This window comes from Trichoplusia ni, chromosome 5 (assembly GCF_003590095.1).
Source record: "Trichoplusia ni isolate ovarian cell line Hi5 chromosome 5, tn1, whole genome shotgun sequence".
NCBI lineage: Eukaryota > Metazoa > Arthropoda > Insecta > Lepidoptera > Noctuidae > Trichoplusia > Trichoplusia ni.
Window position 1 is genome coordinate 13,773,118 of NC_039482.1, and position 18,240 is coordinate 13,791,357.

General features: G+C 34.7%; 2 protein-coding genes across 5 annotated transcripts in view; both read right to left on the reverse strand.

Moving 5' to 3' along the window:
- LOC113494578 overlaps positions 1-18,240 on the reverse strand; it is a 72,581-nt gene that overhangs the window by 45,706 nt on the left and 8,635 nt on the right. The window lies entirely within an intron of this gene.
- LOC113494581 (cysteine-rich with EGF-like domain protein 2) lies at positions 8,764-12,106 on the reverse strand. Of its 3 annotated transcripts, XM_026872988.1 has the most exons (4): positions 11,837-12,096; positions 10,730-11,706; positions 10,387-10,432; positions 9,605-9,845 (listed from the first exon to the last, which is right to left on the reverse strand). In XM_026872988.1, exons 2-3 carry the CDS (start codon positions 11,692-11,694, stop codon positions 10,417-10,419), a joined length of 981 nt encoding a protein of 326 aa, XP_026728789.1. In that variant the 5' UTR covers positions 11,695-11,706; positions 11,837-12,096; the 3' UTR covers positions 9,605-9,845; positions 10,387-10,416. The 3 variants fall into 3 exon arrangements, with proteins under 3 accessions (XP_026728787.1, XP_026728789.1, XP_026728788.1); XM_026872986.1 differs by lacking the exon at positions 10,387-10,432 and having other exon boundaries at positions 8,764-9,845; positions 11,837-12,100; XM_026872987.1 differs by lacking the exon at positions 10,387-10,432 and having other exon boundaries at positions 9,608-9,845; positions 11,971-12,106.

An 18,240-nucleotide genomic window follows, 5' to 3' on the forward strand; every position in this document is an offset into this window, starting at 1 on the left:
GAGCCGAATTTAAGGATCGATTTATTTTGAGGCGCCGTATAATCTTTATTTCAGGAGACTTTAATCCTGCCTGCATTTTTAAATGTTAAAAACAAGTCCATTGCCCTGTCGAGAGCAGGACAGTGTTACGTGCAGTGTATAGCTCCGTCTTTGTTGCTCAATGCTAATAAGATTTAAATGTTAATGGTAAAGGTACAGATATTAAGTTATCTGGTTATGTAATACAGGAGTAACATAAGGAATGTTTTTCTGATGTAATAATATTGGAATAAATGTTTTATTTTTAGGATATACTCGTGCATATCTTTGTTAAAACTGTGAGAATTTTAACTTAAACTTTATGCCAGAATTTCACTTACAGACTTAGTTGCTTTATCTTATTTCAGTCAGAGTGGAATAAGTGCTGCTGTAAGTTAACAATATCCTCCTAAATATATTTGAAGTGAAACTTCTTTATCTTAGTAGGAAAAAAAGATACCGTCACGCATCACGTCACGGCACAAAATTTTCTTTTCTGTAAAATTGCTTAGGAATGACTTATCTATCCAATCCATACAATATAGAAAAGAGCGCCTTAATAAGACATTTCTAATTCTTTTAATTCCGAAATCCCTCGTCAATTTTATAACCAAAGCAAAAAGGCACAAAAGCTTACCACAACTTCACCATCACCAGTCGATATTTCACAATTCCGATATTTAATGTTACGAAAAAACTTCCAAATTCCGCGTTTTGTCATCTCGCCTACGCGTATGACTAATGGAGATTACTCCTAACTTGGTAGGACAACCACTGTATTTGGGGTTGCGCAATTAAACCAACTTGTTTTTGTCATGTTGGTAGAAATGCCAAGATTGCTTCGGTTGGCCATACTGAGAGGTCCAATGTATATCGATATGGACTGGTCCGGTGATTTATGTAACCCGATCTAATAATGATTAAGTACTAAAGACACAGTTTTTCTCGGAGCCTTATGTGAACTAAGTAATTAAGGTGGAGACAAGTCTTCTGCTATCTGACCTGCAATCATATACAAAAAGCGGTTCTTTTTCGCACTGCAAAAAATAATACAGGAAATTAGGATAAGATAGCCATTCTTCTCCATGCCATTCATCTTATCCTACTTTCGAGTATTAGTTTTTATATTTTAAGTAGCTGATGACTGCAACTTCAAATGTCAAGACCCGTTTCTGCCTAATTAGTGTATGGTTTACCTGGCGCAACGTCATGTCACTCAAATTCACCACCATAAAAATTCCCTGGTATCGTTCGTTTGGCTAAGCTAAGCTAGTTTCCAAATGCTAAAACCAAATGCAATATACAAATAAAAATACAAATTATACTTTCATTTGTCAACCACTCAGTTATAACCTTTTACAAGTTTAGGTGTTACCTCAAAGGGGTTTAGGGACATGCCTAAACTCTTTTGAGGCTGAATATAATAGAACTATCAATTCAAAAATGACCGCCATCTAAAACAGTCCATAAAAAGAGCAACTCCCGTACACAAAACATAGACATATAAAATATTTCCAACAAAACTCGCAACAGACATAAATATAAAGTAATCTAAACCCAGCGGAGTCTATCTCAAATGTTATGTGTTATTGTACCGTAGCGAGATTATCCAAGGCCTCATATTATGCAAATAGCCTCAAATATCGGAATAGTGGGCGTATTGACAAAACCTGTCGAGATCGTATCGGCAGAAACTTTGCGACGCTGTCTATGAAGGACCATTTATTTTAAGTTATATCACCTCTTTGGATTAAAGAGGAAGGGAAGAGGGTATTGTTTAAGTCGAACAAGTATTTATTTACGTATCATTGATGTTTAATGGAAGATTCATTTGTCCAGTTGTATACTATAAGGTAATATTATTAAAATAATAATAATAATGCAGCGCTTGCGACCGAGTGTTTAGATCCAAACTCGGTCTAGCCAGTCACTTCAGGGCTCACGCTAGGAGGTGAATTGCCAATGGTCGCCGTTATCGAAAACGATAAGGAGGACTATATATATATATATATATATATATATATTATTAAAATGTAGAAGATTTCTTTTAATGTGTCTTTTAACGAGATCGCTGATTCTATATTGATAACCGTTAACCAACTAAACAAACAACACACTTAAGATCGATGTGAAAAATAACGTAGAAGATTATTGACAGGAACATTTTTATTAACTTCGCCTGTTCTAATACAATTAATTACCCAGACTGTGCTTAATTTAAGCATACTAATTTTAATTTTTATTCATTTTAATTTTGCAGCTGTGATATTAAGCATAATAAAATATAAAGCAATATTAAGCATTTGAGTAGAACTTTTTTCTTCTTCAATGTTTTGGGGAGCTTGTCTTTAGGTACGGACAAAACATAACTGACAGCTGTCAAAACTTCATAGTCATACCTATGGCTATTGAATTAAAAGAAGTCGGATGACAGAATGACGGCTATTCTCAGTCCGATGCTCCTGTCAAAATAAATATCGTTTAATTCTTGATAACCGTGACTTAGTCTAGCTAGATTATTGCTACAAATAATTAATTTAGACGGAGTGTTTTTTTTTCTTTGAATGTCAAACCTTTGAAGGAAAAGTATTAAAAAATGAATAAGAAAGAAGTAAGTTTATGATATATTTTTCGATCAGTTATGCATTACTCTTCATCCATCTAAGTATGAAATTAACATCCTGAACATTCGTTTTAACAATGATAATATGACTCCTTTTAAACCACAATACCGTACCTAGCATTTAAGCTAGTCTGACCAAAAATCGTAACCACGTCGTTCTCGCGTCGTGAACTCTGAACAATAGTCTAATCCAGGGGATCACAAACTGTAAGTCGCAGTGTATAGTGTAAACAGATTTAGTTGGGCAATAAACCGATCATCATCCCAAACCTAAATTTAACGTATTACTAACAACATTTTAGACGCTGGCTATCTTTGATTTCATATTTGTGTCTATAGCACCTCTAACTACAATTTCTGTTAATGTTTTTTCTTCTTAATAACATAGGTAAAGGGCGTTGCCGCGTCGCGCGTCGGGTTCGTGACAAAATTTTACTCTAACAAATCCGATGACGGTTGAAAAAGGTTGGGAGCCCCTGGCCTAACTGTATCGTCAACCTCAACGGTACGGCACGCTTGCCCTGCTATCACAAGTGCCGTAATCATATATAATTGAATGCCTCAGCCCTAACTAACGCATTCAATTATTACTTGGCGTTAAGCCCTTGAGAAATCTCTACGTGATGGCATTTGTGGGAGAACTGTGGGTTTGTATGAAAGGTATAGGTTGGTATTGGTTTATAAAGTTTAGCTCGATATAGAGCGTTTATAGAGTTGATGATAATTACAATCTGAGGCACAAACACAAAACAACTAAGTACTTTTTTATCAGTACGGTTCAGTTTTAAGTTAGCTCGTGGCTCACAATCTCCTCTCTGAAAATGTTCCACAAGTTCCTATCCAAAGCCACATGAAAATACCGGTGACTACAGAATGCGGTATTTTAGAAGAAAAATCATTTTTCTAATCAACCTGTTTTAGGTCGTACGCTAGTTAAGTCAATGTTATATTAAGCTTCATCTACCATCAGACACCAGTATCCAAACGGGAAAGGAACGAACATGAATGAGTTTTAGACAGTAATAGTCTGACCCTCCGTTCCGTTTAGCACAAAATGGGAGGAATCATTTGATTACGAGTCATGTCCCACCCGGAAAATAAGGGTCCATCTACCTTTCTCCACATCGCAACACGTTTAACCTGCGTCCACAACTCTACGCAAACCGGGACCTTTGCATAGACGGCTATATAAATTGCAGTTATTATTAAAACATTACATGACGTCGACGTCCCTCGTGAGATAAGCAACTGTGTTTACCTACATCAGCGACAGCAAGTAAAGTTGACGTCATCCCTATTCGAAAGATGAACTTTGTAACTATTTAAATAAACCTTACTACTGACAGATTAAAATTTAAGTAATGAATGTTAAAAATAATAAATGTTTTAAAAGTTTCACAACGCCATTTAATCTCAAATTAAGCGAAACTTTTATTTTGAGATCTTGACAACTGATAAGCATGTGTACCTACTTATATATTTCAAAATTACATTTTACATTTACTGACCCAACGATTAATGATAGTGCTCATTACACGGAATATATATAAACCTCACTATGCAACACTTTTCGTAAGGCAAACCGATAGACTGCACCACCTCTTAAGTGCCTTAAATGTGGAGAGCACGGCAGCAACAAAAGCTACAACGATGCACTACATTATTCGTTCAACAAATAAATAATATACAAGACTTGAAATGCACAATAATAATTGCGATCTACATCCTTGATCAAAATCACCTAATCAGCACTCAAAACTAATCTAATTACATAGTCCAAATGCTCTAAATGTATTTACGTAATACCCAAAGACAGACAAACAAACGTTACTTAACAACAGTAATTAAACATAATAAACTGTATTTCTTGTGACGTTATGAAAGGCTTCGTGCGACATAACTCACAATGGAACACATCCATTACTTTCTATCAGCATTGTCTTTAGTTTTTATAATGTCGGAAAGCTACTCGTAAGCCTTTCTCCGGTATATTGAGAACGTTATTATTTCTGTTACGATGCTCGATCACGTTAGTTTATGTCGTTTACGTCAAGTTTGGCTGTATGGTTATAGTTCCTTTGCCTTGTAACACTTGTTTTATTTAGCTGTCATATTTTAAATACCGAATGAAACTAAACATCTTCCTTTAAATAAGTAATGAACAAATTCCGATTAGCTGATGCCAGCATTATGAGAAGAGATTTCAATTTTGTTTTCGAAATCCTAAAAATATAACCGGGCCCTGTTTTAATCTATTTTAGTAGTGTACTTGCCTGCTAATAGCAGGGCTGTATGATTCTATTGTCTTTGTCATCCAATACATCGTAAAAAGCTCGGTAATTATTGAAGCCTAAGTTTTGTTTAAAAAAGTATATCATTTAAATAAAATTAATATTATGCTAGACCTACCAAATCCATGTATTCATACAATTAATGATAAGCGCGTTTGTCCTGTCGCATGTCGGTGCTGAGTTATAAATAAGCAACTTCCCGTTTTCCTTGCATCGTAATGGTAATATTATTTTAATGACAGTTCGCTGACTGTTTTCTAACGGTAGGGTTAGATCATTCACATGTGCCTCTATAATCATTGTGCCTTTATCCCTTTGGGAAATGATATAAAAAGGTTTTACTCCCATGCCATGCGTCTTCTACAAAAATAGAAGAAGAATGCTTTCATTCCAAGCATTCTTGACTGGTATTTTGTTTAACCTCATAACAATGTTAGATTTATTTATAAAAGCTAATAATTTTGTCATATTGCACACTTAACCGATGGTACCTTAAGGTTGCAGCTTAGAAACTACGCGTAATCTGTCCGTAATACTTAATAATGGTACATACTAGAGACTAACAGCCGCTATTTTGCATATTAACGACCTTAAGGTGCATCCATTTAATCGCTGTTAAGTATGGTTGTAGCATTGCGTTATGTAAGGCTGAAGATGATAATTTTTATATATTTTTAATCGAATTCTTAGAGTGGGAGCCCTCTAAGAAATTGAACATATACAAATACACCCAATCTCAGGACAGGCATCGGATTGTCCAAGCTTTAAACAGAAAGACAGCGTGTTATTCTGTGGACTCTCTACAAGTGCAGAGCACTCAAGAAGCAGTGATGGTTCGGTGAATTAGAGTGCCAAAAGTCGACATGGACAACATGTCGTGTCGACAGTGACGTTCTATAACTAGTAGTTACTTAGTAGCTTAACATTCATAAATAATTATTTATTTGAACATGCATTTTCAATACTTTTCATATACGTAGTCTGAGTTGAATAAATGAGTTTTGAATTTTAATTCCCCATTTCTTGTTACTAAAAGAAAACGAAATATAAATCTACCTATTTAGCTTTTCATGGCAACAGTGAATTCACACGATTTTCTGATACATTGATAGAATTACACTCCTAGAGTTACGAGCCCCGAGGTTCGCCGTCTTGCTCTGAATAGCATTGTCACAATCGTAGACTACATTGCGGACTTGCAGATGTCGACATATAAGAGAACCTACCATTAATGCTTCAAGTAAGAAGACGCAGTGGTGTAAGCGAGATAGTGCTAGACAAGACGTAGAGCACCATCTCTTTCTTTCGCGACTGTAAGAGTATCACCGAAAGAGATCGTGGTAGGCTTTCTGCACGCACGCTTAGCTAATTAATCGAGGATACTAAAACGAATTTCTGCATAGTTCTTTGATTTCAGCTTATTTAATTGTTACCAAAATTCTGTCTTAACATATTTCTATATTCCTTCAATTTAAAAAGGGAAAATAATCCGTTCCATAAAGGATAACTTATTACGTTGAACCTAGAAATAAACTTTTTCAGGTAAATCTTAACCACTAACACATTCTTGATATCCGGCTTAATCAGATCCATAATCAAGTCCCAAGATCCCGATTCAATTTCGATAATTAGGTACTTCTTTCAAACCCGCTAGCCGGATAGAACCAATCTCTGAAGTGGATAATCAAAGGCCCAATTACCATAGACCATATCTTAATTTGTTAAAGCTTATTAACGATTATAAAAACAAAAACGAACCAACGTCAAACGTGACCAAAAAATGCAGATACTCAACCAATTTCCCGTCGATTAAAACTCGGAAGTATCCAATTAATTTCATCAACGAAATCTCAAAGAGCTGATATCCATTTAGTTTCCTATTCTAGAAATAAACAAAGTGAGGCTTGCTAAGTGTCCACTTAGTGCGCGATGTTCACGGAAGCGAAACTAGTTTTACAAGATCTTGTTCTAGCCGTAACATGTCTTAGAATGTACTAAGCGTCGCTGGTTTACGCGTAACATGAAAATGGAACACTTTGATACGGCCGCATGTTGTTCCTGAGATTAGTTTGAGCAGTTCATAGGCAAGTTGTTATTTAGTCGAAACGTTTTGTTTAAGTATAACTGGAGTTGCGAAGCAAAGGTCTTTGGTTATACGGAAGGGTGAGGTTGCTACGTGCTGCTGGCAGATTTACAATTAGAAGTACCTACCTACCTATTAATTTAATAGTAACTTTCCGGAGATTGATTCACATTTAATTGATGTTTCGGACCCAACCGAAGTCCTTAATCATGAGCTAATTATGGGTCGCGAACTCGATTAAACTGTTGCATCTCTTATGTAGAAAAAGACGAATCCACAAACGACGATGATGAGCGACGTTCTTTGTTGTCTACGAGTCTATAAATTTCACTTCCAAACAAAGACATTAATGAGGTGGTCGATTGCACTTTTTCCCCTTATCTAATACAATTAAAAACTCAAAATTTTGACATTTACATAACCTTAAAAGTTCAACAGTCAGTATAGGTTAACATACACACCTACTTACCTACCTATAGGTAGACATATCGCCACTACCTGGTAGTAATTCATTGTCATATCAGTTCCACTTTCAACGTAACACACGACTAATAGCCGGTACTTAGTTTTACATAACCAATGTGGGTTGTGATTGACGCTTTGCGGTTATTAAGACATAAGAGAGCGACGGTTTAAGTGAAGTCAGATAATTAGGGACGTATTAAGTTTTTGAAGGACGTCCTTTGTCCTGCAATGCAGTAACACAATATCGAACTGATAGGTATAGGTATTTAGATAAATTGTAGATAGAGAAGAGGTTGCAGGTGAGAATATTCTTAATCAGGTTGATGTCAAGTGTAATCCGTCAGGATTTTGATTTCAAAAGTGTTATTCAGTGTTTTGTTGGAGTAATTGACTTTTTATTGTGTTTTTTGTACCTCTATCTACTTTTAGGATGGAAGACGACGAAAAATATCAAACATGAGGCTAAAATATATCAAACTTTAAGTTAATTGGGGTGGCTTACAACCATTTTTTTCTTCAAATATAGGAGTAGAATCTGCTAACAGATTTTACTATAGCTACCAAAAGCTGCCTTGTAAACCGGTAGACACAAGAAGATTAAACTGTTGAAATGTGGGAAAAGAAACATAGCTTACCGACAAAATACCTAATTAAATAAAAAAAGCTTTGAAAGTCGCTTGACTCTTATGAGTTGATTCGTAAAAACCCGTGGCGTCGGGAGTTCGAACATAAAAATCGTGTCACGGCCACCACATAATCGTGTATTGACAGCCGTGGCTGTATGTAAATGTCTCGTGACACTTGCGCCTAGCCCGCCAAATATTACGTAGGTTGTCTATATTGGGGGCCATGTATGAATGTTTTGTCCGTTTTTGTCAGATCAGATGTAACAGATGTTTTAATAATGGTAAGTTTGTATGTAAAATCTATTTACATAAATGCTCCGGCGATGGTGTTTTCGTTAACAAGTCTTAATTATGATTTTACAAGAGTACAAAACAGACAAATGTAATTATTATTCCCGTTTCAGCCAAATTTTATTTACGAGAAGGTTGTAACGTGAATCGTCCTTAAACTATGGTATGACTATAATACTGTTAGAAATCCTCATGGATTTCCTTTGTCATAGGCGAACGAATGTGTTGGACTCTTATCGGCTATATTAACCACCATTAGATTATATAAATCGGGGTCAAAACCAGGAACGCTTTCGCAGACTACCACGAACTCATAAGGTACAAAAAATTATGTAAAAAATTAAAAGAATAGAATAAAATCCATTATAATATTGAGCTATTTTTATTATCTGTTCATGCATTCATTTCACTTTCACAAAACATTTCACCTCAGATTGTACCTATTGCATGTATTAAAATACTTTAGTAACTTAATCTACGAACACTTTCCATTGTACAGTCAACGACGAAAGGTAAACTTGATTCACTCTTACACAGTTTAAATAAATATTACCCATTTCAAGAATATCTAATCAAGGAATAATATTGTTGAGCATTGATTAGAAATCTAAATATATTCATGGAGGTTAGTACTTTTAACGGTGACTGTACCACAGACAACCGAATATTTTACACAAAAAAAAACAAAACAAAACCCGTCGTCTGGATGGAATAACACACCTAAACTTAAATCCGCAAAAAAAATGCAAAAAAGCTTAAATTGACATAACAAAAAAACATCACATAAAATTAAATTAATATCACTTACTGCAGCACCACACAAAATTGTACATAAACTCCGGTGACTCAAATGATCGCAAACTTTCGTTCATTCACAGGTTTCAAGTCGTCACTATCATTTGTTTTACAAACGTAAGTACAAGACTAACGAAATACAATTCAATTGAATATATAATAAGTTACAACAAACCTACTTAAATATTAAAATTGTCTTAAACCTGCTTAACTCTGAGACATTATAGCAGGGCCTTCACAGTGGTGTGAACGAGACGCCAATAAGTCTTATGTAGTGCGCTATCTCACTCCCACAATCGGAAAAATCCTGCTTCGAAACTTGATTGCACTCATACTTGATTTATTTATTGAATAAATTACTCCTTAATTTACGAAAAATTATAATAGAAGAAATATCTAAAGATTATAATCTCATATCTTACCCTATCTTCAAGATATTCCTACCATTACTTATTTAAACCATCTATGTATGAAACATCTGACTTAAATCGAAGTTCTTCAGATCAACGAGACCGGTGTGCCCGTTTATCATGCAGTAGTACTCCGCACCGACTATGTAGGATAGCACCATGGCTCCTACGATGCTGCCTAGTGATGTGGACCTTGGGAGAAGTATCCCGGTAGCTATCAGCAGGCCCACGTATGTCATGTACCTTGAAAGAGAGTTCAGATGTCAGGAAGATAAGTGCTACTATTAATTTTTACTGATCACCTATACATAGACGGTTTATATACTGAGTTTTAAAGTAATATTTTGGCAGGTGTGGAAAAGATATGCTGCTCTTTGCTATGTAATGCTATCATACATAGGAACTTGAATTATTATTATAGCTTTGAAATTAAGATATTGTTAGTAATAAAGTAAACCATCTATGTATGGAATTAACAAAAGGCCATAAAATTTCCCCCAATGTGTGTTACAAAAAATAAATATAATACATGTTTAAAAAAAACCATAAACCTGTACATCTTCAAATATGATATTTAAACTTAAAATAGATGAAATAAAAATAACAAATTAAAAATACATAAATAAATATCAAATAAAGTACCCAGAGTAAAAAATAAACTTGTCACGACATGGTGGATAAATACAAATTTTAACATTACAATCAAAAGTAAATAAAATACTTATGTGACTGAATGATAAATAAAGAAAATCCCACCACCAAAAAGAAAAAAAAACTCATTTACCTAAACAAAATTACGACCAAACAGGTGGTATTATAACTCCTCGTTTCTGTAAAAAATTGTTTCAAAATGTAGTCAGACATTAAATTAGAAAACCTTCCCATACATGGCCCTATTATTTCAATTTTTCTTTTTGCATTATATTTCAGCTTTGACAGTGTTATTCTGCCTGATTAAATATTTTCCTTTATTTAACATAATAATGCAACTTTTGAGGCAGGTAGTTAGCTGGTTAGTATATTAATGCACTCAGCGTAGATCTTCTCAAAAAATGTTTTAATATTACATTTTAGTATTGTTGTTCATTATCAAGTTTCAAAAAGTACCAAATAGATTTACTAATTACCTTGTGGTAGTCAGCTTCTCTGACTGGTCCTCATCCTCTCTATCAGCTATACAGAACTCGCCCTTCTTTGAGTAACCCTTTGCACACTTCCGGCACATGTCTGGTCCGTCACCATGGCAACTGTTACAAGACTTATCGCAAGTCATACAAGTAAAGGACCCAATAGAGTTCATACAAAACTGGTCCTTTGAGCATCTGTTTTCATCATCACATTCATTGATGTCTAAACATCCTTCATCGGAATCAAATACAAAGCCTGGCTTGCAAGCCACACAGTCCTTCTGTGACCCAGCTCTGCAGCCGCCTGTACAAGACATGTGGCACTTAGAACAGAGCATTTTGCTGTCATCTTTGTATGACAGGTAATAGCCAGAAGCACACTGGTCACAGTTTTCTCCGATGTACCCTGTATCACATAAACATGTTCCGTTACCCTTCCTGGTCCCATCGCCTCTACATTTACCATTGCCGCTGCACAATTTCTCGTGATCACCTGGGCAAGGTGCACAGTCTTTGCCAAAATGGTGGGGTGGACAGCACACTTTCATATTTTCAATACAAATGTAAGTAAACAAGTCAGTCGGCGCGTCGGGGTCTTGCGCCCACCATGTCTCGATAAATTCCTCAGCCTTTTCAGCCATATGGTGGCATTGGATAGAGTGCTTGCCCTCCTTGCAGAGGCCATCCTGTATATCAATTAAACGCATCTCACTTCGTTTATACGATAGTTTAAGCTTCTCTTCTTCCCACGCAGCGTCGCCGCCTTCGTATTTACCTCTGGACGTCCGCTCTAGGCCTTTTTTGAAAGAGTCTACGAATAATTTACAGGCTTGACAGTCGCCGAGGCTTTTAGATTGAGTCAGGATATTAGGGTTGACGCCGGAAAGTTGTACATCACAAACAACAAACGGCAATACAGCGAAACTAATCAACATATTTATCACGTTGCCTTTAGCGTTCCCCATGGTGATATACCCCTGAAAAGGCAATAATTCCATGATAGTGTCGTCAAACATTAATTTTTAATTCAAGAATTGTATCACAATGGCAATAGTATAACAACTGGTAGCAGTTTTATAAATAAAACTATTGTTGTTACTTTGGTACCTTTATCGATCCCGGAGTTTTCTCGAAACACAACACTACCAAATTACCACACTACATGCACAGTATACCAAGTTTAAATTAAATGATTATTTCTTATTCAATACGTGTAATATTTATAAACCCAAAATACTGACGTGTTCTAATCACACTCGCTCTCCGCCATAAGCCATTTGACGTTTACAACCACAGCTGATATTCGCGTTGGGTTGGTTGACACTTGAGTCGACGTACCTGTCAGAACGCTATTATATGCGTTTCGTTTTACGTAGAAACAACTATTTAGTGGTTTATTGATCTCATGATTCTGATTGTTTTGCTATAATATTGCGTATGTAGAATACTTGAGCTGGATTTATAAGTAAGTAGTATTATAATGTATAAGTTAAACCTACGTGTTAATGGGTTGTAGGAGTAAAATTAAAAACGTTGACCTTACTCATATTTCGCAAAACTGATCTTTGTAACATTCATATTTTTACGTAAGTTTAAAAGCTATAACGTCATGAGCGCGTATATTACAACCAGCTATTAAACTTAATATAAAATGCAACCCGTGTTCATAACACAAAGAAAACGACTGATTCATCAAAGTAAATGTCTATAGCACACAAAGCCATAAATCCTTTTACTTTTTTGCTTGCATGAATAGCACGGGATGTTCTTACAACTCAATCTTCAGACATCTTGACCACAACGTTTAAAAACCTGGCTGATCATAATAAAAGAAAATACTATGAAACGTGTGGCGGAGGCGCGATCAAGATGTACAGTGATCGATACGAATAGTATCTTCAATATCTCGGTATTATGCGAATAATGAATAATAGTACTTGAAAGGAACCATCATTTATTTCCCACTGCATTCGCATTCGATCATCGCAAGTGTAGTCTTAAACAAGGACCTAATTACGTGTTCCCTTGGCTATGAATAGCGTTTATAACTGTCATGTTCTTTTTAGACATCGCAGTAAAAGGAGCATCTTTACGATATGAAAGCTTATTTATTTGTAAAACGGGCCTAAGGCAGAGATAATGAAGCTGATATTAAAATTTATTTATAATATAAAACGAGCAAATTATGATAAATAATGAACACGGCTTAGTTCGATAGCTCGATACGTCTTTCTGATGCTTTCAAGAAGAAATATTATCCATTTTTAAACAAAAAACCGAATCAACTCGGCCATTAATTCGAAGTGGCGCACGTATTACATGCAATAAAACAGAGTTAACAAAGCTGAAAATTGTTTGAGGTTAAGTATCATTTACATTGGCAACAGAAATGTCCATAAACAAAAGACAGTGCAATGTTTATCAACACGGTATACGTAATTACACCGGCAGTGATACTTGCATAATAACTTCCTGCTTTCACCTCCACAAAGACTATTTCTCTTGCACGATTGTGAACTACAAACTCACATTGGGAATGGCAGACGGCAAATTGTTGAACTAAGGTATCGCATATTACGAATGTTATGCTCTGCTTCTTGCTACCAACGATGTTTAATAAACTTAATTGAATATTTATTACAGGGACATATACAGTGATATATTTTAAAGGTGTTTAAAGAGTAAGACTGTTTGTTTTATTAATGTTTTATATTGAATATGTTTATGCACACGCAACTTTTATTAGTGGTGTCCGATGTTTTAAATCTTTTTTTCTTATTCGCGCCGTGTTGGGATCAACACTTAATTTGTAGGTAAGTTTAAGACCTTTTTACACTTAGTTTGCAAATAAACACTTTGACTTTGTCTTCGACTTAGAAATTCAAAGGATTTTGACACAATTAATGTACAGATATCGGACTAAATCCATTTTAGAGATTTGTGAATCGCCTTAATGTTCAATGTTATTCGAAATCTGTCACAAACATCATACCACATTATTGGGTCGTTAAATACATTATGAAATTATTTTTCTAAGAGCTGCTATTGTCCTTTCCTCATCGCTTTTTTACAGGTAATGAGTAATTTAAGTTGATTTTACGCATCTTAAGAATAGATGGCAATACATCATTTGTACGTATGTATTATTAAATGGCTGTGACCCTGGCACACGTAGGTACTGTACCTAGTGTTTATTTAACGGACATGACAAACTGTTTGATAAACATCTTGCGTTGATTACAAGTAAGTAATCATAACACCCGAGCCCCGAACTAAAAAAATGATGGTTTATCAACAATACTGCCTGTTTTTTTATACCGTTTGGCATTAACAAACCCCAGCTTTTTTACGCAGAGGATTATGTGTAATTATGCCTATTGGCTGTAAAATTCTGTTTTCTCAACCGGATTCAGTTAATCGAAAAAAAAACGAACGGTTTAAAAAAAACGTGGCCGTTTTAGCCGCTATTTTAGTGAACCCAGCGGAGTTACTAGATAATGTGATATTTATATAGTAGTCTATGACATCATATAGCTACATCATAATATTACGCAAATTGTGAAGATGTTAGTAAAAGTAATTTATCAAGAAATCGACGTTCCCGACATGTATGCGAGCATCATTACGTTTTTGCGATCTATCAAACCGCACTGTTAGAAGTTATTACTATAAAGCTAAATGGAGCGATACAATATGTATGGAATAGGACATAAATTGTGATAAGTTGTTAATACGCGGCAAATACCGCAGTAACCTATTTCATGTTGAATTGCGCGGGAAATGATTGAGTATTTAGAAAATAATGTCTACTGTCACGTCAATTTACTTGATTTGAATATCGAATGACCAAAAGTCATAAAATAAATAACTCATCAACAAGACGTTGACAACAAGAAAAAGAAAATTCAAATATAAACTTGCATAGGTATTAAAAATTAAAACACAGTTTAGTTACAACTTGTACGGGGTACATAGGTACTTAAACTATCTATTCTAAAACGTTTGTTTTCATTTCAAGAAATTGCGTGTGCCGACGCTTGATACGCATTATTTTTTCGTTCATAATAAATTCGGCGTCACTAATGGAGCGTGTAAAACGCAGTTTTGGATCATCGCTGTATTATATCAACAAGTAAAATACCTTTGTAGTGGCAATGACATAACGTTGAACCTAACTTCCTAAGTAGGGATTTGGAAAATGAACATATGAAACCATTTTTTTTTTCATTTTCTTTGTTGTTTAAGCTTATAATACCTATACCTATAAAAATAGAATTCTACAAAGTACTAATAATTACAGTTGAAAGAAATACAAAAGCACCGTGTCTCTAGCTGGAACGCATACCGAGTTCGCGCGCGTTCGGATACTCGTACCAACTCTATTTTGTTTTTTAGTAATGGTTTATCGTATTAATACAATAGTACCTGCTCTACGCTCGGCAACGGTCATTATTTGTTCGTTTTTGCATTGTCACACAGCTGTTTTAAAAGCGAAAAGTTTATTTTTAAGATGGGTATCTAGTGTCCGAAGTTGCCTGGGCGGTACATACTATGTTATTTATGTCACGCGATCCATACAACATACCATTAACTGGCTATTTAAACTGATCGCTGTCTGTCCGGATTAGGGCTAAGGAAAATGGAATTACACTATATTTATTTAATTTGCTCATTCTTAAACATCCATCCACGGTACTGGTTAAGGCCTTTCTTTTGTTTACAATTTTGTTGTGTTATTTTCTTTTAGTTTTTCTTTTTTTATTATTAAGTTTTCTGTTCTAATAAGTTTTATGAAGTAAAACTATGTCAATGGAATTAAGAATATCTTCTCTATCTTCTTCTTTGGCTTGTATGTTTTTTTGGTACTAGTCCAAAGAAACAGACGACCTATAAATTTTGTTTTTAACAACCTACATAAATTGTGACTGTTTAAAACTTTTAAATCGGCCAGTTATCTGTTAATGACAGAGATACTTAAGCGTAGAAAAGTAAATATAGAGACATAAATTAATAGTTTTTTTGTTTGCGAGATATGCGAGCAAAATGCGGCTCATAAATTATCGACGTCCGATACTGGTTGTAAAGGAGAACATACCGGAGCTATTTAAGGACAAATTATAAAGTTAAATACACCCATGAATGGAAAGATATTCCACTAAACGACGACAAAAGTTTGCGAATTAAAAAACGCAAATTGTTATGCTACCTATTTCAATTTTCAAAGTATTTATTGTTGTGTATAAATTCTGTTCTTTTAAGACATTCTAAATTCTATATGCATTGAAAATGTCATTGAATGTTTAAATTCTATCCAAAACTACCAAGATTTTTATTAAGTTTTAAATATTTTACTTTAAATTACAGGACACAGGCTTTCTACTACTCAGCCCTAACCAAAAAAAAAGAAACGTTTTTCTTTTACGTTCGAAGGCAATTATTTCATCAGTATTTGCTTTTTTATTGCTTTCTTTAATCAGATAAGTGATTCTCCAATAACTGGGTATGACTTGGCGCGTTCTGACAAAGCCTGCGAGTTATGCGTCCGATCTGAGATGCGATAATCTGTGGTAGCAACCGGTGGAAATACTGAGATGCCGTTTCTAGGACAAAAGACGTATTGTAAGGTAATTTCAAGTGGAGTTAAGGCTTCAAGTACTCGTCTATTAAGCAGAACCTTGTTTATTGTACGTTTAATGGCTATTACAGGATGACGGACGTTTGGTATGTGTGTAGGCTGCATCAGCCACCTATTATAGTTGTGTAATGAATTAGGTTTCTTAACGTAAAGTAAGAGAATTGTTTAAGTTTATTTTACTTCTAATATTGGTACTAGATACTAATGTTTCTAGAATCAGAATCGAATTTAATAACAAATAGGTATATCGTCGGTGAGTTTAAAAATAAATAAAACATTTCTAATATACCGGTACAAAAAAATCTGCCATAGAAAAAGCTTCGCAACTATAATATTTTAGGCTCCTTAACCGAATTGCTAAACTATTTACCTAAAACAAGGGACAAACAAGAACACAATTTCATATAACACTAAACTAAATCAGCTGAACCTCGCTAAGTACGAAACACTATAAACCAAGTCTGACTCGCAATTAAAATAAACAGTTTTATGGCTATTACACAAAAAGCGGAATGGCTTTAATATATTTTAACGCGTCGACTCTCAGTTAATTAAGTTTGCAAGCACGCCTCATACCAGTACAACTAGGGAGAAAGGTGCGAACAATCCAAGTTTATGGGACTGGTGCAAAAGACTCGTACCTAATTCAATTAAAGTTACTGCCAATCTGGTCTTTAAAAAAAACATGATTGAAAAATGTAGCATTGTGTGAACGATTGTTTATGCCAAAAATTTAAGTTTGAAATTCGAACTGTTTAATTGTTATGCATTTGATATAACTATGTTTTGTTTGATTTTATGAGTTATGAATTATGAGGACAGGTACAAAACAGTTTTTACTAATGAGGTAGCAAACATTCTCTTTGTTATAAAACCTGTAATAAAATCTATAACTTAATAACAAAACTTCAATTGAGCACAAGGACATGTCCTGAATCCAAGTCAAATAAAGACCTAAAAATATCTTATTATCACTGAGTAAAATTCTCTTACCTATCTAGCGTACTTTAAAAACATAAAAAAGGACTTTAAAATTGCAATACGCTACTCCTGAATGATAGTAAGTAGCCAGAGCACTAAAAGATTACAACACTAGCACTTACCTTCAAAGAAAACAAAAATAAACCTTACGCCTTACATTTTTAGGTCGTAAATAACATGTGAGCGCTAACAAGGGCTATAGTTTAGTGTAAAACAAACACAATTTATGGCTATTGAAGGCTTTACATTAAAATACTTTGTAGGCAACGGGGCAGCAATCTTGAGTCACCTCTGACGTCACCGGTGCAAATGGCAACCGGCTCGGCAAGGCCTCTCGGCTAGCGCGACACTGCACCTACCTACTGTGCACAGTAAATAGCGAAAATTATGTTACAATCATGTAATGCACCATCTATAACATATACCTACTATTTATAATTAATGCAGGTTTAATTTGTGTTTTTTTTTCATAAAGAGATTTTAAATTTAGGAAAAAAAACATTTGTGCTGAAAATGTTACGGCACCTGTTTGTTACATCTCTGGCGTCCAGATATCCTAACTAAAGATAAAATAGTGCCAGGAACATTTTATTTGACAATGGATTGGCGAAAACGCCAATAATTCTATATAATTTTCATCATATTATTATAAATATGTACATGTTCTGAATTTTAAAACCTGTGCTAAAATGGTAAAAGATTTACATAAAGAACTCCCCAGTTATAAATGGCCCTGGATATAATTCTGTTTTGTCATAGATACGTAATGATAAAACTGAATCTACAAGTAAACCCGCCTCCTGGTTAGCAAAGTGGACATTACGAACATTATTATGCAATTTGAATAAATCCAACCTCGGTAAACGTCTTATTATGTTTTCTGCATACAAACTAT